Source organism: Nuphar pumila, chromosome 7, assembly GCF_984573655.1.
Source record: "Nuphar pumila chromosome 7, dmNupPumi1.hap1.1, whole genome shotgun sequence".
NCBI classification, from domain to species: domain Eukaryota; kingdom Viridiplantae; phylum Streptophyta; class Magnoliopsida; order Nymphaeales; family Nymphaeaceae; genus Nuphar; species Nuphar pumila.
In genome coordinates, this window is record NC_143255.1 from 2,062,925 (window position 1) to 2,090,085 (window position 27,161).

A 27,161-nucleotide genomic window follows, 5' to 3' on the forward strand; every position below is an offset into this window, starting at 1 on the left:
AATGAAGTTCAAAATAAAATCAGGAAAAATGGAGAAAATGTCTGAAGTTTATTTCGTTCCTAGTTTGAACAATAATTTGCTCAGTGTGGGGCATCTTTTGAAGAAATGATACGACATTCATTTCCATGACATGGCTTGCTACTTGTCAAGGAAAAAACAAGTTATTGCAAGGGTTGGAGTTGCTTCAAATAATCTTTTTTCACTCACTCTTCAAAATAAAAATATGACTTGTTTTACTAGTATTGATAATGAAGTTTCTAAGCTATGACATGATAGATATGAACACTTGAATTATAGAAATTTGAAGCTTCTCTCAAAGAAGATGATGGTCAAAGGCTTGCCTCAAATTGATCATCTTGATGAAGTTTGTGAAGCATGCCAACTCGGAAAGCAACACAGAAATCCATTTCCTCCTCAATCATCATGGCGTGCAACGAGACCTTTGGAGCTTATTCATTCAGATCTTTATGGTCTGATGACAGAGACATCATTGAGAGGTAATCATTATTTTATCTCTTTCATTGATTATTACTCACGAAAAGTTTGGGTGTATTGTGTCAAAAAAAATTTGAAGCTTTTCAGAAATTCAAAGACTTCAAGGCGGAAGTTGAAACATTTACTAGGCTGAAAATCAATACTTTGCGGACTGACCGCGGAGGTGAATATTTTTCAAATGAGTTTGAAAAATATTACAAGGACAATGGTATTCGGCATGAAATGACGATTCAACATACACCACAACAAAATAGTGTGTGTGAAAGAAAGAATCAGACAATTATGGAGATGGCCAGATGTATTCTTAAGAAGAAGAAGTTGTCAAGAAGATTTTGGGCAGAAGTTGTTTCTTGTGCAGTTTATCTTATTAAGAGATCACCAACAAGAAGCTTGAAAAATTGTACACCACATGAAGCATGGTATGGTTCAAAGCCTAATGCTCACTATCTTAAGGTATTCGGGAGCGTGGCTTATGCTCATGTTCCAGATGCTATGAGAAACAAGTTGGATGATAAATCAGAGAACTATATTTTCTTAGGCTACAACAAAAGAAGCAAGGCTTACAAGCTGTTCAACTCGGTGACAAAAAAGATTGTGATCAGTCGTGATGTTCGATTTGATGAAAATTCCATATTTGAAGACTTGGAGGTTGAAAAATAAAATTTGCCTATCTTTCCTTTTGAGTTTGAAGAAGAGAATGATCCAGCATTTAAAAATAATGAAGATAGTGCCCAAGCAGGAAATTCTTCTGCTTCCCCAAGTTCTTCATCAAGCAACCCTATAAGAAAAATGAGAAGCATCCAAGAATTATATATCATAGAAGAAGTTAGTCAGAATGATGCCATATTTTTTTCCTTCTTTGCAGGTGAAGATCCAATTTCTTTTGATGATGCATGTCAAGAAAAAAAATGGAGGAAAGCCATGAAAGAAGAAATTGGTTCAATTGAAAATAATGATACATGGGAGCTTGTAGATTTGCCACCACACAAAAGTTCTATTGGAGTAAAGTGGGTGTACAAGACAAAGATGAATCTAGATGGCTCTATCAACAAGCACAAGGTAAGGCTGGTAGCAAAAAGGTACAAGCAAAAAGAAGGAGAAGATTTTACAGAGGTATTTGCTCCTGTTTCAAGACTTGAGACTATTGGTTTAATTATTTCTATTGCTACTCAGAATAATTGAAAGCTTTTTCAAATGAACATAAAATCTGCATTCTTGGATGGTGTTCTTAATGAAGAAGTCAATATTGACCAACCATCTGGGTTTGTCAAGGAAGGAGAAGAGAAGAAAGCGTACAAGTTGAAGAAAACTTTGTACAGGTTGAAGCAATCACCCAGAGCATGGTATAGCCGCACCAATTCATATTTTGAAAAATATGGATTTCAAAAATGTCCATATGAGCATACTCTTTACATCAAAGTCAATTCGGAAGGAAGATTCATTGTTGTAAGTCTTTATGTTGATGATATAATTTTCATAGGGAATTATGTGCAGATGTTGAATGAGTTCAAGAACTCAATGATGGCAGAGTTTGAGATGCCAGATTTGGGTGAATTGCATCATTTTCTTGGTATTGAAGTTTATCAAACCAAGAAAGGAATTTTTATTTCATAGAAGAGCTATGCAAAAGAGATATTGAAGAAGTTCAACATGGAGAATGTTAATCCAATTTCGACTCCATGCATTTTAGGTTTGAAGCTATCTAAAGAAGATGAAGGAAAACTTGTCAATTCCATTATGTTCAGAAGTTTGGTTCAAAATCTAATGTATCTCACATCCACAAGGCCTGACATTATGTATGTTGTCAGTTTGGTGAGTAGATTAATAGAGAAGCCATATTAAAATCATTGGGAAACTGCAAAAAGAATTCTAAGATATGTGAAAGAAACTATTGATTATGAAATTCTTTATGAAACTAATGTTGCAGTCAACCTTATTGGTTATACTGATAGTGACTTAGCAGGGAGGGTTGATGATAGCAGAAGTACTTCAGGTTATGTATTTAATCTTAGAAGTGGAGCAATTTCGTAGAGCTCAAAGAAACAACCAATTGTTGCGCTTTCTACTACAGAAGCAGAATATATTGTTGCATCTTTTGCAGATTGTCAGTTAATCTGGTTGCGTGGAATTTGGAGAGTTTGAAGCAGAAGAAAAATAAGCCAACAACTCTTTTCTGTGACAACTCAACTATCTCAGTTGCAAAAGATCCAGTTCTTCATGGAAGGACGAAACACATTCGGATTCAGTATCATTTTCTAAGGGAACTTGTGAATGAAGGTGATGTTCATGTGGAGTACTGCAAAACGGAAGATCAGATGACAAATATTTTCACGAAGCCACTGAGTGGACAAGTCTTCAAGAGAGATGCAGAAAGATTGTGCGCAAGGAGCAAGTTTAATTTAGAAGAGGCATTGTTGGGAATAAATTAAACTTGAACATTCACTACAAGAAAAACGTGGATTAGCGACTGACGCTATCCATCGTTAATCTGTCGCTAAACTATTTAGCGACGGATTAGAGATGGATTAACGATGGATAGCGTCTGTCGCATAATCTTGGTCGCTAATTAGTGATAGAATGTATTTGTCGCTACTTCCGTCGCTAATTTATGATGGATTAATGACGACCATGATCCATCGCGAGTCTGTCGTTATTTTAAATTAGTGACGGATAATATCCATCGCTAATCCGTCACTAAATTTAAAAAAAAAAATTTCTCCGTGCCGAGCGGTATTCCAGCAGCAATAGGCCAGACTTGTACCGCACCACACATGCGTTGCACCCAAGCAGCCCGGCCCGCCACTGCGGGTTTTTTTTCAAAGAATTAGCGCACTCTCCAGCGCTCTCTGGTGCCCTCCCGACTTGGTTCCCTACTTTTCCGGCCCGGCCCGCCATTGCAGGGTCTTCTGCACAACGTAGGAGAGTAGCCGACCGTTGTCGACAACGATAGTTGACAGAGGATGGTGGCTGTCTGCAAATAGATATATACAAAAAAACACCCATTTAGTCTTGCCGGTGGTCCTATTTTTCCCTTACCCTCACCGGCAGAGGTATGATGATTCATAAGGGGGGGGGGGGGGGGGGGACTGAACACCATCGCTAGGGAATGGGCGACAATAGTCGATTACAGAAACGGGGAAGGTCGGCACATTTGGGTGCTTTTCGGCTCTACCGACAATCCAGCTATTGTATGTCGAGGAGGTGCTGATAAGATGCACGATCGCCGGAGAACCGCCATCGCTAGCAGTGTTTTGGCTAGCCTCTGAAGCCAGTGGCCGAAGGCTGGAGCCCTTTCATTGGCTGGGGGTATTCGCTAGGGAATGGGCGACAATAGTCGATTACAGAAAAGGGGAAGGTCGGCACATTTGGGTGCTTTTCGGCTCTACCGACAATCCAGCTATTGTATGTCGAGGAGGTGCTGATAAGATGCACGATCGCCGAAGAACCTCCATCGCTAGCAGTGTTTTGGCTAGCCTCTAAAGCCAGTGGCCGAAGGCTGGAGCCCTTTCATTGGCTGGGGGTATTCGCTAGGGGACGTAACCGGAAGGCGGGGGACGTAAAAGCCGAGATCGTCGTTGCTGGAGAGGCTTACACTGGGGTTGAAAAGGGAGCCGGTCTTCGTCGACGTTGCCGTCGGTTTAAATTTTGCACGAAAAGAGAGAGAGAATTTTGCACCTAAGATCGGTCGGTTTAAATAAAAAGTAGCGAAAAAAATTTTCCGTCGCTAATTAGCGACAGATTAGCGAGGGAATATTTCTCTCGCTAATCCGTCACTAATTAGCATTTTTCTTGTAGTGTTTGACGACAAAAAAATTATGTCGCTCATTAGCGACAGAATTAGCGAGGAAAAACTTTTCGTCGCTAAGTTCACAAATATTTTGAATGTTAGTGACATATAGTTTTCTCTCGCTATTGTGACGGAAAAAATCCGTCGCAAATGTTCGTCGCTAATTAACATTTTTCTTGTAGTGATTGTTTCTATAATTACTAAGCATGTACAAGCTTCTAAGAGTCTTCTAGAATTATTTAGCATGTACAAGCTTGTAAGAGTCTTCTAGAATTATTGAGTATGTACAAGTTTGTAAATGTCTTCTAGAGTTATTAAGTATGTACAAATTTCTAAGAGTCTTTTAGAGTCTCAATACATCTAGAAAGGTCTTATTAGTGCTATAAAAGTCTAGTCTATAAGAGTTATTGTATGAATCCAAGTGTGAAGAGCCTTTCTGAGTAAAAGTATTAGAAGTCATTTTCCATTATCGTTCTTCACTTTTTCTCTCCATTCTATATTTTATTCTCTTCTCTCCGCTGGACTGCTAACATTGACAACAAGGAAAGGTCTTGCGTCGTTGGGAGGAAGGGTGACAATGAGGAGGTGGACGAGGGAGGAGCACCTACGAAGGCCACCATGATGACCCCCGAATCTGGCCTTCTTCGCTGCCGAGCTCTGCTCCCTCTCCCTCCTGGCGATGAGCGTCACCAGATCCTCGAACTCCTCTGCCTCGCAAGAGAGCATCACTGCCAGGTAACCTTTCGACACACTGACCGAGTCATCGCGACTCTATGAGGGATCCTCCACTGCGGGAGAGTTTTTCTCATGCACACCACCAAGTTAAAAAATTTCATTTTAGAAAAATCATCATATCATCCCATGAGAAATTGTTTCACTTCCAGACGTGCCCTTAGCGAGCCATGGCCATCGATGCTTCACAGCTAACCCTCTGTAATTAAAGATGACGAAGGCACTTTGGTTCTACCAAATTGACAACTTATAAAGCTCCAAAATCACGAGCATAAGATCAACCAAAAAATAAGTACCCGTACCCTATATATTGAGTTCGTGGACTCGCAGAAACAACAAAAACTGTCCAAACTGCTCTAGGGACACAATCCTTGTTCCAAATCCATTTTAGCGGAGGTTCAAATGGATCGTGCCTCCGAATGTGGTCCCAAATGAGTTTGTTAGACGAATCAGGAAACGATAGACCATTAGTTCATTCCAAACCATCAGGTTGCCATCCAAGAGAAGTATTACGTATTGTTTGGCCACAAATGAGCTATCAATGGAATAGGGGACTGAACCAAGGTGTAATCAACCCAGCAGCAACCGAGAGGCCTAGTCTATTATGGATGAGCCTCCTATGATTTTTCCAAGTCTTGAATCCAAAGAAGTATGAATTCAAGGACCTGTCCAAAACTTAGGCCGATGTCCCATTACCAAGTGCTAATGAATCAAGTGGTACCAATACCCCTCCAACCTCATACAATGCTTTTCCAAATGTAAGAACCAAATAGTCTGCCTGAATCAGACCATAAACTTCTGTAGGCAAGGTATTTGTCCCTCATGAGACCAGCCCAAAGGGAGTCACTTGTTAACATGCGTATAGCATTCCTAGCTAAGAATCCTCGATTAAGGTCTTTGAGGTATCACACACCAGCATCTCCTTTCATCTTTGGCAAAGAATTTTTGTCCCACTTAATGTCATGTATACTTTTGGTCTCATGGTATCCCTACAATAGAAACTCCCTCATGGCCACTTCCATAGCATTCAAAACCCAATCTGGAATCTTAAAAACCAATAGCCAATACAAAGGTACTGAGCTCAAAACCGTATTAATTAAGGCTATGCTTCCAACATATGAAAGTTGTCGTGTCCTCCAAGTGCTAACCTTGGGTCGGACTTTATGAATCAGCTGGGCACAAGAACTCACCTCTAGTTGTGTTTGAATTTGGAATTTCTGCATGATTTGGATGGTGACCATGGTGATGGCAAGAGCCGAATTGGCTTGGTTAAAGGCGCCAGTTGCCCTTCCAAAAAAAATCAGGTGCAGAAGGGTGAACAAAAACTTCTCTTCTTGGATATAACCAAGCCCACACCTTTCATGCATTTCTCTATCACTAATCGACTACCATGACATAATTACCTTGAGCAGCCCCACAAAGAAAAAAATAACTTTGATACAAGAGTGAAAAGAAGAAGAAGAGAGTCTAAGCCAGTCAAGTCTCTATCTAAGATTAAGGGACCTTTTAGTATATATATATATATATATATATATATATATATATATATATATATATATATATATATATATATATATATATATATATATATATATATATATATATATATATATATATATAGGCTTTGGATAGATGGCTGATCAACAGGCCTTTAGAGGTTAAAAATGGTTAAAAAATGAATGATAAAAAGATTTGTCAAGACAAAACCAGACGGAGCCGACCCGAATCTGAATCCAAGTTCAAGTCCAAAGTTCAATTGACAAGCTCATTGAGGGGCTTGCCATCTAACTCAACTCTACACATTTTAAATCCAAAGCGATTCTAAAAAATGTCCAATATAAGACTAAACATATTTAGTAAAGTGAACTTTCTCTCAAAAACTCATTTCTCAAAAATTTAAGCAAAAAAAGAGTTATTTCACCAAATAGCTAGCTTGGTTCAAGAAGTTATAAAATTTGAGCCAAACTACAACAATCCAACCAACAAACAATGGAGCCCCAAAATACTTAAATGGAAGTTGATCTCGAGGCCAGACCAGCACACTACACAATCCCTAAGCCTAACTATAAGTTGTATTGAGCATCACCGTGCACCAAAGACATGCTTGTTCACCAACATGCCTACACTACATTCAAACTCCTTAGGGATACGAACCAAAGTCAGCACAGAGCCAAGTTTAGCTCGATAAAAATTTTTGCACAACCTTAGTAATATCAGCCCTCGCTATGTCCCAATATTTTGTAAAAAAATCTTGCCAAAAAAACATAGGGGCCAGGTGCTTTGTCTCCACAAATTTGAAACATAGCTGATCTAACTTCAACAACTGAAACTGGTTCAATCAATGGCAAATTTTCATGATGACTAACAATCAGTCCAATAGGCATTGGGAACAAGCAATATATCTTGGAATGAATCATCCTTGAAGAATCAAACTTGAAAAAAAAATCCGTACACCTGTCATGAATCAACTTAGCATCATACACCCACCATGTTTGATACGGAAAATATTACTGTTGCCTTCGTGAAACATGCTTTATTAACAAACAGATCTGTTAATACAGTGAATTGACATGCAATCTTTTACAAATTTGTGCAGATCTTAATAAATCATCTAATAAGAATTAACAATATTGTATTATTGATGCGAGGCTGGAGAAAATAAAGGATTATTAAGATGAGAAACTGTGTGATAAAATAATTACTTCTTGGGAAATATTCCACTAAAATATCAAGCATGATCTAATGAAAATTGAATAGACAGTATGGTTAGAAATAGCATATACCCTGACTGGACAACACAACACAACACGAGGTCGAGTCACCAAACTAGCTCTTATGGGCGGCCTGCTTTCCTCACTATTTTCTTCCTTTTGCTTTGGCCTGTTCTTCACATTCTTTTCTTGGTTCTGATTCACTATATCTAAAAACCAGAAAGTTAAAGATGCAGAATCTTCAACCCCATCACATTCTTTTCCTTAGACCATTACATAATAATGATTTTTTATTGCACAAAATCAAAGGCGCCTGTGCATTAATTTCAACAAAGGTTAACTAACAGAATCAAATCAAGCTGCCAGAGAATAACTGCTTCTCTCCAAAAGTCATGGGCCTGAAGATGATCTCACCAGTCACAAACATGACCTCTCGTCAACATTGTTCAAAATCAAATTTATGATATCAATATTGTTCAACAATAAATATTAATGAAAATAATGCAAGAAATAACATATCATCTAAAGCATTCTTCCTGCTTTTTACTGGTATGGATCTTTCACATGACAACTACAAAATGGATATTAGCAGAGAATATACTAGGAAATATAAAACACCAACTACTGGTGTCAACATGGATAAGAAACAGCAGGGTGCAATCACACTGATAGTATATCATTTTCAACATATACAAAAAAAAATCTATTCAAGTTTGGCTACACAATTTTTTTTTTTAAAAACAAGTTTTATATGTCCAAAATATATTCATCCAAAAAGTTTCAAATCCATTATGCCACGCATCTCCAACATCTCGTTAGACACCATAACCTAATTAATGAAAGAAAATGAATCATTCAAAGTATAATGAATAAATTAACTTTTGATATAAAAATTATATAAAAATATAATTTAAAATGACCTAAGATTGTCTTAACTGGGGCTGGGGCTCCCTGTTTCAGTGTAACCCTTTTCTTTGAGGCAACAGAAAATCTGTGCTAGTAAACATCATTTTACACTGGCGCTACGTACCGCCCGGGTGTGCCAGTAAAACACATATTTTTTTTAGTGTTCGCTCAATAGGTATAGAGTTTAAAATCTATCATTTTGGGCTTTGCAAAATGTATTTGTTGTAAATGAGCCAACTCGGACTTGGCACGTGTAGCTCAGGCTCGTCATGAGCTTGAGCTTGATTGGCTCAGTTCACCATAACAACAAGCTGAGCTTGAACACATTTTGTTTGGATTGTTAACCAGCGTTGCTTGCGTGCATATTGGCAAAGCATGTGACTTGATGCCATGCTCCACTTGGCTTTGGAGATATAGGTCAGTTGGTACCTAAAAAAACCTAGGTGGCTTTTATTTTAGCACCTAGCTCGTTGATTTCACAGTTCAAAAGATTATTCAACCTAGAGATACAGTAAGTTCAAGAAAATTTTCCTCCAACCGTATTTCTATTGTACCCAATTCTATGCATAGACTATAGGGGTTGTGAATTTGTCACTATGCGCTAAGGTTTGGTGCTTGTCTTGTCCAAATGTAGCTTCAATATCATTTTCAAGTGCCACTTAATTTCTTATAATTTGACAAATTATGTACCTAACCATCTTTGTCTGTTTTAGTTCCCGACTTCCAATGAAATAGTACCTCGGGTTGTCCATGTGGTCCACAATAAATAATATATATATATATATATATATATAGAGAGAGAGAGAGAGAGAGAGTATAAAAACCTACCGTATAGAAAACATACAAACCTCTCATTAAAAATATTTTTGGTGTTTTTTTTAAATTCTGACCTTGCATGATTGATTTACTAGAAATTGACACTTGAATCATGCATTTTGGATGAAAAAATGGTATTTGAAGGCTAAAGAATTTATGAAAGTTGTAGGCCATTGATTTTTTAACATTATAAAAACCTATCCATGCATCAAAATCAAATTATCCAAGTGTCAATTTCTAGTGAATCAATCTGAATACATCTGTAAGGTCAAAATTAAAAAAAAAACACCAAAAAATTTGGCGGCCACAATCAATCATGTACCGTTTGGTAAGGATGCAGTCAGGTACCTTTCTACTACCCTATATATATATATATATATATATATATATATGTGTGTGTGTGTGTGTGTGTGCGCGTGCGCGCTTGCGTGAATTCAGTTTCATCCTTGATGTCCGGTGTTCACTGAGTTTTAGGACGGGACCATTGCAGCAAATCCCACGATATTTTGAATATATTTGCAAATTTATAAGGATATTCTCAAAACCTGATACATTTACAAAAAAAAAAAACAGCATTTTGAATATATTTGCTATTTTAAAAATCTCATTTTGTTTTGACATTAGAGTAATACGTCACTTTTTAAAGTTTTTAAATTTTATTTTTTTTATGTATGAAACATTTTTCTAAGTTTCTTTCAAAAGTTTTTTTTTTATTTATCATGCGGTTTTCTTCACGGGGATTTTCCAAGAAACTGCGGTTTTCTTCACGGGAATTTTCCAAGAAACAAGATTTTTGACATTGGTGAAGACTGTAGTAAATAACCTACTATAGCTAGAGGAGTAAAACTCAAAGAAACGCTAGAAGACCTGGTTGTGCTGGGTTAGCCTGCATTGTCCTTGAGTATTCCACATGGTAGAATTGATAACTTTGGACCTGGTCCAGGTCCACAAGGACCTCTAACAAACTCTGTTTTAAGCCCTAGAAATCCTCACAATAGCCAAGATACGGTGATGAATATATATTACATTATGTCAAATCATGGCTCACAAGTGAGATTTTTTCTTTTTATGTAGTTTTCCATTATCATATATTTTTCTTATTAAAATGACTCTGCTTACCACATGGGATACCACCTCGGTATTAAAATGACTATTCTTCAGCTGGGCCTTGTTTATTTCAGTCTTATATAAAGGAAATGATTTACTGCTTTTTATGTAAAGCTTTCGTAAAGGTGCATGGAGGGTGCGTGAGGTACGAATGATTTTACACAAAAAGTGGGAGGTGATACAATAGAAAGAGGAGGAAGAGATATAAATGAATTTACAATTAAAAAAAGTGATAAAAAAAACTGAGACTCACTTGTGCCACATGGTACTTTTATGTTTATTTCATTCATGATAAAAAAAAGGATAATTTTAGGCTTGTCAACTCAGCACTTTCTCATGTAAAACGAGGCCTTAGAGTCCAAATGCCACTTCACATGGCAAATTAGGGATGGCAGTGGATCAGGGTGGGGGTACTAAGGTCTCCACCCCCGCCCCGTCTCAAAATCCTACCCTCTATCTTTGCCTTCATCTTCACACAGGTTTTGATTTTAACTTTCATTCCTGCCTTCATCCTCGTTTTATGTCCTCCATCCCGGGTCCAAACACGGTGAGGCAGGGCGGCGACCCAGATAGGAAGGGAGAAGGGGTGGGGGCGTGGAAAAGCTTAAGTTCATCCCCGCCACCATCCTTGAACAAGTTTTTATTTTAACCTACTTCTCCGCTTCTATCTTCGTTTCATGTTCTCCATCCCTAGCCCAATCAACGTGAGGTGGAGCGATGCGAGGTTCCCCGTCCTATGGCAAATTAATGCGAGGGATTTTTATAGAAAAATACAAGGGGCATGAGAGTGACGTATGAAAAACATGTTATTTGTCATCAATTATAAATGGTATTTTATTTTAAAAAAACTTTAAAATTTGTAATTGGATTGTGACAGCTCAAGAACAATTATTTGCATCAATTATTCCCTTTACAACTCTGCCATGTGACTTCTTCAATGTCACCTTTGGTTGGTGAGATAGACCCAAAGGTGCATCTCTTATTAATTTCGAAAATACCTACTGCCCATTAAATAACAAATGGTTATTCAATCTTGCCTAACAAAAATGAGTCATTTTGCTGTCTTAGTAATACGACAGCTGTCAGAGTTCTGTACAGAATGCATCAACCGGTGAATGTGGAGGCTTGGCTCCATAATTTGATTTTTTAAATGTATGACAGAGAAAATCTTGGTCATCCTATTAAATTAACTGATAATGATGTCCAAGCTTCGGTAACTTATTTTTACCTAAGAAACTTTAATTTCAAAGTACTCATGCACCTCACACATCTTCACCTCACCTCTCTTGGAACTCATAAAAGGCCACTATCTGACCTTATAAGAATCAACTTTTCAATGTTTACAATGTAAAATTATGTTTTTTTTGAGGCTTAAAAATTTGGTAGGTCCATCAAAATTTCAACCCTCGTAATCTGACATATACGTAAGAAAAACATTATCCAAAAGTCATTATATACTAAACTTAATATGTAAATCACATGTGAATAGGGATGGCAGTGGACCGGGGGAAAGCGGGCCCCGCCTCGCCCCGTTTGGACCGGGGATGAAGGGTATGGAGGCGGGGACGAAGGTTAAAATTCATCCCCATCCGGGGGTGGAGGCGGGGATGGACGTGCACTTTTCCCAGCCCCGCCACGATCCCCGCCTCATCCCCACCCCGCCCCATCCCCGTTTGAACCGGGGATGGAGGACATGAAATGGGGATGAAGGCGGGGATGGAGGATAAAATCCATTCCCCGCCGGGGATGGAGGCGGGGGTGGAAGATAAAATCTTCAGGCCGGGCGGGGGTGGAGACCTTGTCCCCCGCCCCGCCCCACTGCCATCCCTACATGTGAAGGGCTAGTTGTGCAGAAAAGCTGACAAAAATTAAAAATATTACATTTTTTCACCAGGAGTTATTTATCCACAAGGTTAGCAGATATTAATTACATATATAGAAAAACCTATATGGTTCATACGGGCGTTTGAAAACTAGACATGCATGTTTTGAACTGCCGTTAGGCATGAAGAAAGGGACAGTGGCATTGGCAGTCTTGTTCGGTGTGAAGGCTTTTGCTTGGGGGTAAGGTAAGAGACACTGAAGGTCCTCGGACTTTCAGGCAGTTGGATGTCATCTAGTTTTCGTTACCGAATTATCCTTTTCATTTTGCATTGTTATCTTGGGTAATCAGCTCCCATGCTGCATACAGTCAAATCCTAACGAAACCTTTGGATTCTTCTTTCTTTCCTCGTGAGCAGGAAGCACAACAGTTGCGTGATTCCACTGTGTTTGCACTTGACTGGGTTGACAGTTGGCTGAAAGAGAACTTGGATTCGCCCCACCAACGGGCGAGCGACATGCTTATCTTGTGTGGCAACACTACAAAGCAACATCTGGTTCACTGGTACTACCAAAATCTCTCTAGCATCCGTTATGGATTTAAGTAATATCTCATGCCACGAAACGAAGACCCTACTCGTGCTTCTAGTTTTCATTCCTAAACTCATATTGGAGACACGTTAAGAAAAAAGAGCATCGCTGATCGCACGCGTGATCAATGGCACACAAGTGTCCAATTTTTTTTGGACACTTTAGTTGTTTGAAGATACAAGTTTCTCTCTCTTGATATATATATATATATATATATATATATATATATATATATATATATATATATATATATAGAAAGAGAGAGAGAGAGAGAAAGAAAGAAAGAAGGTGGCAGATACTAACCACTTTTTTAGCTAATCAGGCTTTCAAAGGGGTTTTCCTATCTTTTACTTAAATCTAGCTGTACATATTGTTCGGCACGGTTGATTTATTAGGAAATAACACTGGAATCATATTTTTGATGAAAAACATGTTTCTAAGCCTTGATTATTTAAAAAATATATTAGATCATTGATTTTTTAAATCTTATAAAAACCCTCCTGCGTATCAGAACTGGATGATTTAAGAGTTTGTTCCTTTAAAAGCAAGCATGTAGAACACATTTGTACGATTAGCTTTAAGTAATACATGGGAAAAAAGATTGGTTAGCAGCTATATATATATATGTTGGTATATACTCTTGTTTGCATAGATCTAGCCACTAAATGGTAAATCTAACCATATATATGTGTTTAACACGATTTATTTAGAATTTTAGAAGGTTTTGATGTGAAGTCAGATTGAATATATGTTTTTTGTGTATTGAGATGAGGAATGATCCTTAATTTATAATACTAATGAAGAATAAAAAGAAAGAAAGAAAAACACATCATGGTACGCTATACAATTCATGATATACACCAATGTGGGATCATGATAAGAAAGACCTGAAATCTCACGGAAAGGTAGGATATCAAGCTAGGTATCGTGATTGATAGATATCATCGAGGTGGCCTCAACAACAATATTGGATGTGTTGCCCAATAAGTTGGATTGTCAACTTTTACTGCCTTAGTTACCTTTTCCTTTCCATTTTTTTTACACTTCCCCTCGAGCTGGAGCATGCAAATTGCAAATACCCAGTTCATTCATCAACTTTGTGGACTGATCTTTTACAAGGGCTTTAGTAAATAGGCCAGCCACATGATCCTTTGATTGAATATATGATGTGCTTATTATTGTAGAAGCAATTTTTTTCTCTAACCAGATGGCAATCGATGTGAATGTGTTTAGTTCTTTCATGATAAACCGGGTTTGGTGGAATGTAAAGTGCAATTTGGTTGTCACAAAACATCAATGCCAGTTGAGGACAAGAAACCTGTAAATCTGACAATACATATTTTAACCATGTAACTTCACAAAATGCATTTGCCATCACACTATATTCGACTTCTGTAGATCACTGAGATACAATGCTTTGTTTGTTCGATTTCCAAGAGATGAGTCTGTCATCAAGGGAAAGCACAATATCCAATAATAGATCAACGAAAATCTTGACATGCAGCCCAATCACAACAACAACAACAACAACAACGCCTTCATCTCAAACAATTGGGGGTGACGATATGAACCAAAAAGAAAATCATTCTGGGTCCTCCACATGAATCCTTCTCCTCCAATCATTTCTATCCAATGTCATGTCCTCGGTGAGGTTTAAAGCATTCATATCCTTTCTTATCATCTTCATCCAAGTCTTCTTAGGCCTACCCCGACCTCTTTTAGCTAATATTTTCAATTGAAGTGTAGAGCTTGATGATAACAAAATTCCTTGAGATAACTGAGAAGGCAGTGTCCAAGTGTGGTTTGCAGGGAGAATACATGTAGCAACTTAGAACTTGAACTAAAAAAAATGTTAAGTCTCATAATTGTTAGGTAAATAAGATGGCCTATCAGATGTCTATACATAGAAGGATCCTCCAAAATATCACCATTTGATTCACTCTGGTTGTGCCTTTGTTTCATTGGAATATCCAAAGGTCAAACTCCTAAGAGAAGCCTGTCTCATCTAAAATATCCAATGTATATTTTCTCTAAGGGCATATACCTGACTTCGATTAATCCACCTCTATGCCCAAGAAATATTTTAGTGGTCCAAGGTCCTTCATGTAAAACTGACGATTCAAATAGTTTTTAAGTTCAACAATTGCTCCTTTTTTATTTCCTGCAATTATCAGATCATCTATATACACAAGACTTGTCATAAGTGATGCACCCTGAGTGAGAGTAAATACTGAATAATTTGCTCTTGACTAGGAAAAAGCATAGTTTATCAATGCATACAAGAATATAGTAGACTAGTTCCTTGGGGCTTGTTTAAGTTCACACTGGGACTTGTTTAGCTTGCGTACTAAGGCCCCCTTAATTATTAGCAAATCCTTGGGGCATCAACATATACACTTGTTCACAACGAATAGCGTTATGGACTTCCATCTGATGTAGGAACGAATTGCGAGCTACCATTATGGCCAACATACATCAAACAACAACCAATTTAATAATAGGAGCAAAGGTCTCGTGATAATCTAGTCCTTCTTGCTGAGAGAAACCTTTGACAACAAGTCAAACCTTGGGCTTTTCGATTGATCCGTTTGCCTTGTATTTTATTTTAAAGAACCATTTGCATTCTATTGGTTTAACTTTGTCGGGCAAAGACATGCAATACTGATAACTTAGAATTTATATAATCCTAAAGATTTATAAAATCATATTTTTTTATAGAAAAAAATGTAATTCAATAGTCAATTCCTAAAAAAGAGATCATGCTGCATGCATATGGGGGTCAACATTGCCAAATATGGCTTCAAACATAAAAATCAACAATGTCCACACTATATGAACGGCTAAGAGGAACCTATATATATATATAGTAATGGGTACATGTTAAATAATACATGCTAAATGAGTTTTTCATATTTTTTGTTTTATTTTTAAATTCTGATCGTACAAATGTGATCTATGTACTTGATTTTATAGGGATTAGCTACTAAAATGTTCAATTTTGACACACGGGTGAATTTTTATAACGTTAAAAAATCAACTGTCCAAAATATTTGTAAATTTTTGAGGCTCCAAATATCATTTTTTTCACCAAAAACACATGATCTAGGTGTGGATTCATCATAAATTGACTATGGCCAACACATTTATGGGGTCAAAACTGCATAAAAAAATATGAGAAGAGAAGAAAAACCCATTTAGCATATTTCATTTAGCACATACCCATTTCTCTCTTTCTCTCTCTCTCTCTCTCTATATATATATATATATATATATATATATATAGAGAGAGAGAGAGAGAGAGAGAGAGATTCTCCCATGCATCTATATATAGTGGAAATTATTTCTTGATGCTCTAGCAAAATTATGTCATGTTGGATCCAATTTACACAGCAAATTATCACAAGCGACTTGGTTGTCCATTACGACAGTTCGTACCTCTATTTTCCAGTAAAAAATTTCGAGTGTTTGCTAACGATGCGCTCTAGATGGGGCCGATGCCGTTTTAAGGATAAAAAGTCTCAGGGTACTTCTATTTCTGCATTTCAAACGGGCCTTAACCTAATGCCTCTTCTCAAGCATACTTACGATGTTCAGCTTAATTTCTTGCCGTTTTGATTTTAAGGGCACATTAAAAGGGAATCATGTACGACATCGAAGTGAGTCCCTAATATCTGAAGTTACTTAGCGTTTGTATGAGATATGAAAATATCACATTTTAACGTTAAAATAACAGGCACTGGAAATATCATGTTAAAATCATGATATTTTGGTGATACTTGCTACTATCACTTCGGTTATTCATTTCTCACTGAATTGCAGTTATTGCATTCCTTTTTTGTTTTCTATACCCAAAGGGGATTCTCAGACATTAACGTATAAGCATCCTGATATCCCTGAGTGAAATGCAAAAAATAGTTTGATTATTTAGATTTCATAATCAGTTGATCGGCATCAGTGAATCCATATTTAGCTTCTACAATCACTGTATGTTCCCTGGACCCCTTGTTTTGTTTGTATCATAAACACATAGTTAAGTTACCGGGGATGATTAAGTAAGATTTCACTGCTGCTTGCATGCTCTATGTATAAAGGTGTTCACCTTCTAGATAGGAGTGTCAACCAGTGAGTCGGGTTTAGCAAAACTCGACCCCTACCAAACCCTATAGGGTCCGGGTGTGGTGATAAATAAGAAGACCCGGGTCGAATTTGAAGGTTCAATTAATACATGGATCTGGGTATAGTTTGTGAAATTTTATACCAGACTTGGGCCTGACTCGAGTTCCTATTAAGACCCACAAATTTTCAATGTAAAAATAATAATGAAATATTATTTTACTGGGTATGGCCCGAGTCTGGTTCATGTAGTTTTTATCAGGTCTGGGTATAGTTTCTCCTCTGATGGGTTCGATTAGACCCGGGTCCAAACCCAATACCATACGTGAAAATTGGAACCATGCTGGTTCCACCTGGATCCGAACCAAACCGACCCGTTGACACCCCTACTTCTAGGAAAGGGTGAACCGTTCCATGGCCCCCATTGACATATATATGTTAAGTTTTGATGTCATTTATGCTGCCCATATCAACCGTGCTTGGTTTTTGGCAGGTTCCTTCCAAGTTGGCAATCACTCTCACTTGTCCGAATAGACTCTTGCCTCACATGCCCCCATATAAATATATAACATGGTCTGGTAGGTTTCTTCTTAGCTGTAGATCACATCACATCAAGTGAGTCCCTAATAAGTAATATCTGAATCATTATGTTATCTTTGGGTACTCAAAAATGGGGTTTAGGGTAATGATGAACGGAGAGCATATAAATGCTTTTCTTTTCTTTCCTCTTTAATGTAGAACTAGGTTTGGGCCAATTACCCAATTAGATTGTGGTAGCTGGGACCATATTTGGTAGGGATGACAGTGGATGGGAGTGGGAGTGACAAGGTCTCCATCCTCGCCCAGTCTCAAAATTTTGCCCTTCATTCCTGCATGGGTTTTGATTTTAACCTCCATCTGTGGTTCATTCTCCATTTTATGTCCTCCATCTCCAGTCCAAACTAGGCGAGTCAGGGCGGGACACCGTTTCGTCATTGTCGCCTTCCATTTCCTCGATCCTTCTGTCATTGTTGCCTTCCATTTCCTGCCTTCATGCAAACACAGATTTTGATTTTAACCTTCATCTCCGGTTCATTCTCAGCTTTATGTCCTCAGTTTTCAGGACAAGGACAGGGCCTCGTTTCCCTCCGGTCCACTGCCATCCCTAATGTTTGCGGGCAGGTTATATGTTCTCTCAGGAACATGCATTATAGCTACAGTTCTTATTCCGAGGGTGCACACGCAAACACCCTCTCCTAACGTTTGGTGCTTATTCCACAAATCAACACACTTTAATATGTGGGCCATACTGCAGTCCGTTTGGGCCCCACTCTACAATGAAACATCTTGTTCGTGCCACAGCCTTATGTAGCAGTAGCAGAGGGATCCCACGTGAATCTTTTGGGTCGTACGTAACAGCTCAACACAAAATAGATTGAAAACACCTTTTCCTTTCATTGTTGTCACACTTGCTTGGGCAAATAAACTCAACTAAAATGGGTTCCACTGATAATCTAAAGTTGGGCAGGCTTATAAATGGACTCGATAAATACAAGCTAAGGTTAGTCAAGCTCCCATAGGCTCACTGAATAAACTAGGTTCGATCCGCACACCAGCTAAGGTTAGGCAACCCTCCTAATAATTAGAGTGAGAAAAATGATGGACAAGTCTATATGGGATATGAGACCCAGATGGAGGGTCTGTCTTAGGGGTGGCAATTTCTGACACGACCCGCCAACCTGCCTCTTAGGCGGGTTCGGGTTGGGCTTAAGCCAACCCGTTTAATAAACGGATCGATCCGCGTAACCCGTTTATTAAACAGGTCGGGTTCGGGTTGGGGGTATGCCAACCCGCCAACCCGGCTGACCCGTTTAATAAACGGGTTAGGCGGGTGGGTCAACCCGCCAACCCGTCTGCCCGACCCGCCAACCCGCCAACCGACCCGTCAACCCGACCCGTCAACCCATCAACCCGACCCGCCAACCCGCCTACCTGCCAACCCGCCAACCCGACCCGTCAACCTGACCCGCGAACCTGAAAACCCGTTTACCCGACCCAACCCATTTATTAAATGGGTTGGCGGGTCGTGTCGGGTTACCCGTTTATTAAACGGGTTGGGTTCGTGTTTGCCACAACCGACCTGTTTAATAAACGGGTCGGGTTCGGGTTGAGGTATGCTGACACGCCAACCCGCCAACCCGACCCGATTGCCACCCCTAGTCTGTCTTTGCAGTCTCTTTCTACTCAAGCTTGTCTTTGCATAGAGTGAGTTTTTTATTAGAACGACCTTAGTGCCAAATGTTTACTAGTGCTAGCGCCAGTAAAGGCTTTACCGGCAAATCCTATTATGTAGCATTTACTGATATATCGACAGCACCACACCAGTAAAGCCTTTTACTGATGCTAGTCCTATTTTTACTGGCTTAAAAATAGCGCCAGTAAAAGTAGAATTTCTTGTCACTAATTAGGCTTGGGATGGAGGACTGAGTGACCAATTATTAGCTAGTCAGATTCATTAAACTCCCTAGGATTCGAGAAACAAAACCCCAGGTTTCGGTTATGGGGTTTTCATATCCTACATAACAAACATCAAGGATATTTTGAAAATATCGTGATAGTACCATGATAGTTTGATAAGCTGATATAATCTTAAGAGTATGGTAATATTTTAATAATATTTTATATTTCAACAATATCATGAACATGATGCTAATACGATAAAACACTTTGAAAAGGTTTTGTAGTTTTTATATTCTTCCTTTATAATTTATATAAGACATTGATCATATCCAAGTACAAAAGTCCAAAACTCTAAATCCAATCCAAGTAGAAAGGAATCAAGGATAATGAGAGAAAGATAACAGATCAAGACCTGGTTAGTAGGGATGTCAACATGTCATGTATGATCTGATCTTGACCCATATCCGATACAGTAGGATCCAAGTCTGGTTACTAAGAAATAGGTCCGATTAACTATCTGGGTCATATAGAGCTGGGTTATAATTAATAAAATTTTACATTAAACTATTGTTTGACTCGAGATTTGCAAATTTTTGGATGCAAAAACTATAAAAAATTATTATTTTGCTGAGTTTGATCCATGTCTGATTTTATGTTATCCTTATAGCACCGGAGCACGGTTTTGCCTATGGTAGGTCCAATCAGATCAGTGCTGGACCCGATACTAGAACCTCAGGCTTATAGTTGGATTCAGGTTTGAACCACCCGCCTTGGGTAGAGGTCCCACTTGTTGACTTCAGGTTGAAATCCAATTTTTCCATAACCATTAATGTTTGATTCACCCCACGCTTTCATCCGTACATGAAGGACTCCTCAATGTTGTCAGTATTGTTGCCAATCAGACCTAAAAGATCCAAAATCAAGCTTATTCATCATATTTTTAAATATTTTTTGAAAATAATTAAAAATATTTATTTTAAATTTTTTAATAGTTGTAATATTATCTTAACATTTTTGTGACACGTTTCATATGTTTGTTAAAATTTGACGGATTCAGTTCAGAATAGGAATGGGCCGATTCCTTGAATAGTTTTGAAAATTGTTTCAGGCCTATCGATTCTGACTAACATTAGGTCCCCTTATGGGGAGGAAAAAAATCCAATTTAGGTGGGTACACACACACATATATATATATATATATATATATATATATATATATATATATATATATATATATATATATATATATATATATATATATGGGTGACTTGATTTTATAAGGGCACATGGTTATAATGTTCTAAAATTCAATGGTTCAAAATTTTTGAGACTCTAAATTTCATTTTTTCATTGAAAACTCATGTTCCAGGTAGGTGTGGATTCCTCATAAATTGACCATGAGAATTGAAAAAAAAACACACCAAAGGAGCAGAAAAACCCATTTAGTGCGTTTTATTTAGCATGTTTCACTTAGCAGGTAACCATTTCTCTCTCTCTATAATATACACATGAAATAACGTATTCTCAAGCGTTTCTAAGTATAAAAAAAGGTCTGCGCATCAATTTTTTTTCAAAAAAAGCATTTTTAGTGACAGTCTTGAACTAAAAACTATAAATGAAAAAAAATTGAGTGTTTTGATGATAAGGCTTTTATATATATAGTTGTTCACTTGTTAGGTGATTAAATGGAGCTAACTCACACTGAGCATCCATCTCAATGTCATTTTGCGCAAAAACACTTTAAATAGCGCCATTAAAAGTCTCAGCGGACACTTGTAGACTTTTAGTGGTGCAAAAATAGCGCCAGCAAAGAGACTTAGATTTTTATTTGACGCTTTTAGTGTGGTTGCGTGTGAGTGAACTCCGTTTGTGCACCTAACAAGTGAACAACTGAGCATCAGTCTCTCTCTCTCTCTTTCTCTATAGGGAGAGAGAAAGAGAAGGGCACAACATTCACCCTTAGGGATGGGGGTCGATCAAGGCAGAGGCGATGGACAACGTCTTCATCCACGTTCTATCTTGCATCCCACCTTCATCCCCACACGGGTTTTGATTTTAACTTCCATCTCTGTTTGATGTTCTCCATCCCCAGTCCAAATGGGGTGGGGCCTCATTTCTCCCAAGTCCACGGCCATCCCTAAAGATATTTTAGTTATTTTACTAATGAGGATCAAGGATGGAGGAAAGCGTCAGTCCATCTTCACCTCCATCCCCACGCAAGTTTTGATTTGTACCTCCATCCCCAGTCCAAACGAGACAAGGCGGGGCGGGTCTTAGTTTTTCCCGGGTCCACTGCTATGTCTATTCACCTTGACCCAAACCCCCTTATTTGGGAGTTCCGCCCTCATGGGATCCCTTGCTCACTGCTTCCTCTAATGCCCTTTCTTTACCACATTATTACCTATCTTGAAAATATCTAAATTTTATCACGTTTTTTTTTGTGGATAATACTCTTTTTATCACGTTATTAACACTATGAAAACACTTTTTTTTAGAGCTTGTGTATTATTTATATCTATATACAATTTTATATTTACATTATATTCATATATACAACAACAACAACATTATATTCATATATACTGATATTTATTTATATTTTTGAGAAAAACATAAATTCCAAAATGTCGTGATACATTTTCTTTATATTTGTAACTATTGTTAGAACATTCAAGCACGAAGGATTCTTGTTAAAGGGTTTTTTGGTCATTGTAACAGGAAGATCACGTGGCTCATAAAAATTTGTGGGGGTTTAATAAATATCTTCACACCTGGATATATTTATCACCGACCTCTAGATTTTACCGCTGTGGCAAAACATAGTTATGTACTTGTTTTTGTTCGAGGGTTCAGACATAATGGTGCTTTATTATTTGCATCTTTCAACCTCCTCTGGTTTCTAATCCAATCCACAACATGTACTTGGGCCACTTGACCATTTAATTAATGTCAGCCTCAAAACTTTCAAACCCCCGTAGATTTAAGAGGTTGGATTTATATAGTTTTGTCATTTGGGTTGTTGAATGTTCAAAAACCTTGAATTTCATGACACCAGGATTGAGAAGTCAAGTTCCTACTGTTGTTTATTGTTCTCCATTCCCTATTTATTTATTTATTTTTCTGCCGTTTGGTCCCTCTTCTGCAAGGTTAATGAGCCCATAAGTGATAAGTGCATCCTTTCAAGTTGGTTGACAGGTTGGTCAGGTTTAATGGTGGATCACTTTCCAAAAAGAAAATCAGCAGCAGAAAAATGGTTTCTTGGCACCGTTCTCTATTGTGTTATTCTGTCTTTCTGGTATGAATTCATTTTTGGGCTCTCTTGGTTTCTTTGTGGCTTACCTTGAGAGTTGTGACCTGGGTTCTTTATAGACACCATTCTAGTTCAGGCTGGGTGGTGGATTGGCTTCCAATAGTTGAGAGATGTGTTTGTCTGTGAGGGGTTTTCTATAATTTCCTTGTAGTCCCAACCTGGGTATTTCTCAAGCATCATCTATTGTTGAGGGCTGACAGTGGATTGACTTCCAAATGCTGAAAATTTAGCCTTTCTCAGGGGGTTGGCCTTGCTCTTTGAGACTTTCTGACTTTGGTCTCCTTCCAAGTATCATTGTGCCCTAGCCTTCATGGTGGATTGATTTCCAAAGGTAGAAAATGGGTGTTTATGACAAGTACTCTTGATTGTTCCTGTGGAGTTATGCTCTCCCAAGAGTAGAAAAGTTCAGAAGTGTAGGTTGAGCCTTCAAGTTGCTGAGATTCAGGTGGTTTAGTGGCTTCTTCACATACATAAAGCAGGGAGGTATGAAGTGTTTGGATAAGAAGTAGCTTTTTGGAATATATAAAAAGAGATATACCAAGTGAAGCAGGTAGCAGTTGTGGACAGAAAATGATGAAATCTGAAGGGTATTGAGCAAAGAATAAAAGAAAAAAGATGCCAACAGCGTGGTTTTCTCTGAAGAGATCTCTCCATTGCAAATCTGAGCCCTCAGATGTTTATGATCCAAAGGCCAGCCGCTTGAGCTCAATTCACACCAAGAGAACTGGCAGGTCAGGTTGCTCAAGATCCATTGCCAATCTCAAAGATGTAATTCATGGTAGCAAGAGACACATGGACAAGCCCCCTAGCTGCAGCCCAAGGTCCATACAAAGCAGTGAGTTCCTCAATCCCATCACACATGAGGTCATATTAAGCAATTCAAGGTGCGAGCTCAAGATCACAGGCTTCAATGGCACTAATGATGGTGACTCTACCTATGTGGGTACACTTAGGCCTGGTACCCCTGGTCCTGGAGGGCAAAGTGCCCTTCACTATGGCCCTGTTTTTACAGGGAGCTTTCCTGCCACCCCTCCAAGAAAGTCCCCCAGCCTCCATCTCTCCAATAGAGAACCTTCTAGCTATGGTGGTTCTGCTCTTTCTGCTGCTATCTTTAGCGGGAGCCGCTACGCTGTATCGACCCGAAGGTTTTCTCTCGACTCTGAAGCTCAAGGATCTTCCAATATTACTTGCCACAAATGTGGAGAACAGTTTGGGAAGTGTGAAGCTCTTGAATCGCATCATCTCTCCAAACATGCTGGTGAGCACAGAACTTGTTTGATCTGCTTGCTTCGTTCATAGTTGTAAAGTTATAAGTTTACAACTATTACTACATATAATTACCATTCATTTCCTAATAGTAGTGTAGAAGAGGGCTGTGGGTGGAGGAGATAGTACACTCTTCCAGATATGCAACTGGTTCATATCTCATATTCTTCTATGCTTGTTTTGTTAACTTGAAGGTTATTCTGATGTTGAGTCTATATTGGGTGATTACTTCAACTTTCTCTTCAATGGCTTATACCAAAAACTCTTGTGCTTCATTGCTTGATATCTTTCCAACCAAGATGGTTTGGCCAAATTTAGTTTTTGGAGTTTAAATATCGCTAGCTATTCAAAATGAGTTTCTAGTGCCGATTTGTTTGTCTGGTTTTCATATGGTTATTTTCTTCTCCATGCCTGTGTATCTTCTCTAATTTTCTGCAGAAGAAATTGCATAACCTTCTTTAGGGGGCTTGTTGGGAACAGGATTTGTGGCACATTTTTTTCTGCTGCGGTTTGTAGAGGTTTGCTATTTTTACAAGTTATCGGCTCAAGGATGTCACAGAGTGCTGATTGTCTGTTAACTTTATAATATCAGCATGTTTCTTCTTGGCAGTCACTTACCTAGTTCATGTTGGTTCAAACTATGGACTGCATTCCTTGTGTTGAGCATTCTCTTGATTGGCGCAAATTTGTTTTTTTTTCTATATCTGAATGCAGTCAAGGTGATTTCTGATATGTTTCTTGCTTTCTTCCATATAACATTTGTTGTTCTTTTCCTTAACTATATTTTTCTCCAAGCTTGTCTTGAATTTGTTAGTTCTTGATCAGTTTTGTAAATTCTTTGAACAAGATCCCAGTCTTTGTTTCCACGTAGGAACTATTTTTGTTGCTACCAAACAACTTATTGAGTTTTTTTTCTTATGCAGCTGATTTCTTTCATTTTGAAAAATCGACGCCGATACCATAAACTTCTGTTAGAAATCTAGGTTATGGGGTGATAGAATTATCAAGGGTTGTTTGTGGCTGTTAGACTTTTAGGTCCATTCTCCTAGTCCTAGATACACTCTCTAGGGCCATTAGATTGTGCGGAAGATATAATATATTATGAAAACAATGGAATGGTGATAAATGCATTTATACCTGTGGGGCATTTGATGTGAAGACTGATATAATGTGGGTATAGCATGTTCTCCTGTGGATATCAGATGTCTATTCATGTCTATACCTTCACTTTTTTTTTTCAGATCACTGTAACTGTAGCCTTCTTTGCAGTAACATACTTTGTGTCAGACTGCCTTCATGTTTTGTCTTCTCTTGCTGGGAAGCCTTGGGATAATGATGTATCTTAACTCCACATTTTGCAGTTACCGAGTTGGTTGAAGGTGATTCATCTAGAAAGATTGTGGAGATAATTTGCAGGACAAGCTGGTTGAAGTCTGAAAACCAATGTGGCCGAATAGAGAGGGTATTAAAAGTCCATAACATGCAAAAGACCCTCGCTCGATTTGAGGAATACAGAGAAACAGTGAAGATAAAAGCCAGCAAGCTACCCAAGAAACACCCACGCTGCCTTGCCGATGGTAACGAACTGTTGAGATTTTATGGCACCACTCTGACATGTTCACTTGGTATGAGCGGTTCATCCAACCTCTGTATCTCGGAGAAGTGCAGTGTTTGCTGGATTATCAGACATGGGTTTTCCACGAAAAAGGAAATGAAAGAAGGAATAGGAGTCTTCACAACCTCCACTAGTGGAAGAGCATATGAATCCATTGAAGTATATGAAGATATCCCTTCAGTTAGGAAGGCTTTGCTGGTTTGCAGAGTGATTGCAGGGCGAGTTCACAGGCCATTGGAAAATATTCAAGAAATGAACGACCAATCGGGTTTCGACTCGCTGGCTGGAAAAGTAGGTCCCTATTCCAATATTGGGGAACTCTACTTGCTCAATCCTAGAGCTTTGCTGCCATGCTTTGTGGTCATCTGTAAATCATGATCATATGCCAATTCTTAGACACATTGTACCTTTAATTTGGATGGATCTCATGTGAATCAAAGTTTACACCTTAACTTCAGATATGGTTCTGTTTCTTTCCATGCTAAGGTGAGACAAAGAGATTCACACTCTTCTTTTCACTGCTAGCATCTGGTTTCTGTGGATTATGATAGCAGGCTTGGGCTCCCTCCTGGAAAAAATGACTTTTGGATTCCATGTTTATTTTTTAACTATCTCATATTTAAAAGCCAAGTTTGGTTCTATCTGAATATCATGTGAAAGATGCTCCATGACAAAAGAGTATGGCTGTCTGAACTATTCAGAGATGCTGTAGATAATAGGCCTTCTAGGAGACTACAGAAGCACGCATGATATTGAGAATAAGTAACTGTTTATGATCATTGAATGCAATTGAATATATTGCTGTCTAATAGTTGGTCTTTTTCTGTTTTAACTTGTTTCACCATTGGTTTCCTTTTTACCAATGAATTTTGGTGTTATTGCAACATTTGTTTATTGTGTCTTGAGCTCTAGAGGGGCAGGGGCTTTGTATGTTAATACATGTAATGTTGCGCATTCTTATCTTAAGAAAGAGGTAAAATATGGGGGCTTTTGTTGCAAGAGTCTGGGTTTGGTTGGCTTTTTTGTTAACTTAAGTGTAACAATTGATATTGCATTTTGAATTTGGCTTAGATTTTAACGTGAAATATTATGCTTATACCGGTACATTTACAGTGCTCTCTCTCTCTCTCTCTGGTGAAAAACAAGTGTTGCTATTTCCCATTTGCTTTTGTATTCTACATGCTAATGATGATCACGGGAAAGCCAAATAAGTACATGTTGGGGGTGATATGGCTTTGTCTTGCTACATAGGACCACTTAGAGTCCTCCTATGTTACCAAACAAATTTCACCGAGGGTTTCTCTCTTTGTTTTGAAATCTTAGTGTGAAACCTTTATATAAAGAGGTATAGAGGGTGGTTTCAAGATGTGAATTTTAAGAGAGGTTTGTAACATCCCAATCTGGGACCTCAGGAGTCTGAGTTCGGTTGGTATTACTTCTCAGAGGAAAAGA

General features: G+C 38.3%; 1 protein-coding gene across 1 annotated transcript; it reads left to right on the forward strand.

Annotated features, from left to right (window-relative positions):
- Positions 1-22,502: 22,502 nt before the first annotated feature.
- LOC149830822 (uncharacterized) lies at positions 22,503-26,228 on the forward strand. The gene is made up of 2 exons (XM_090013510.1): positions 22,503-24,086; positions 25,456-26,228. Exons 1-2 carry the CDS (start codon positions 23,444-23,446, stop codon positions 26,085-26,087), a joined length of 1,275 nt encoding a protein of 424 aa, XP_089869636.1. The 5' UTR covers positions 22,503-23,443; the 3' UTR covers positions 26,088-26,228.
- Positions 26,229-27,161: the final 933 nt, after the last annotated feature.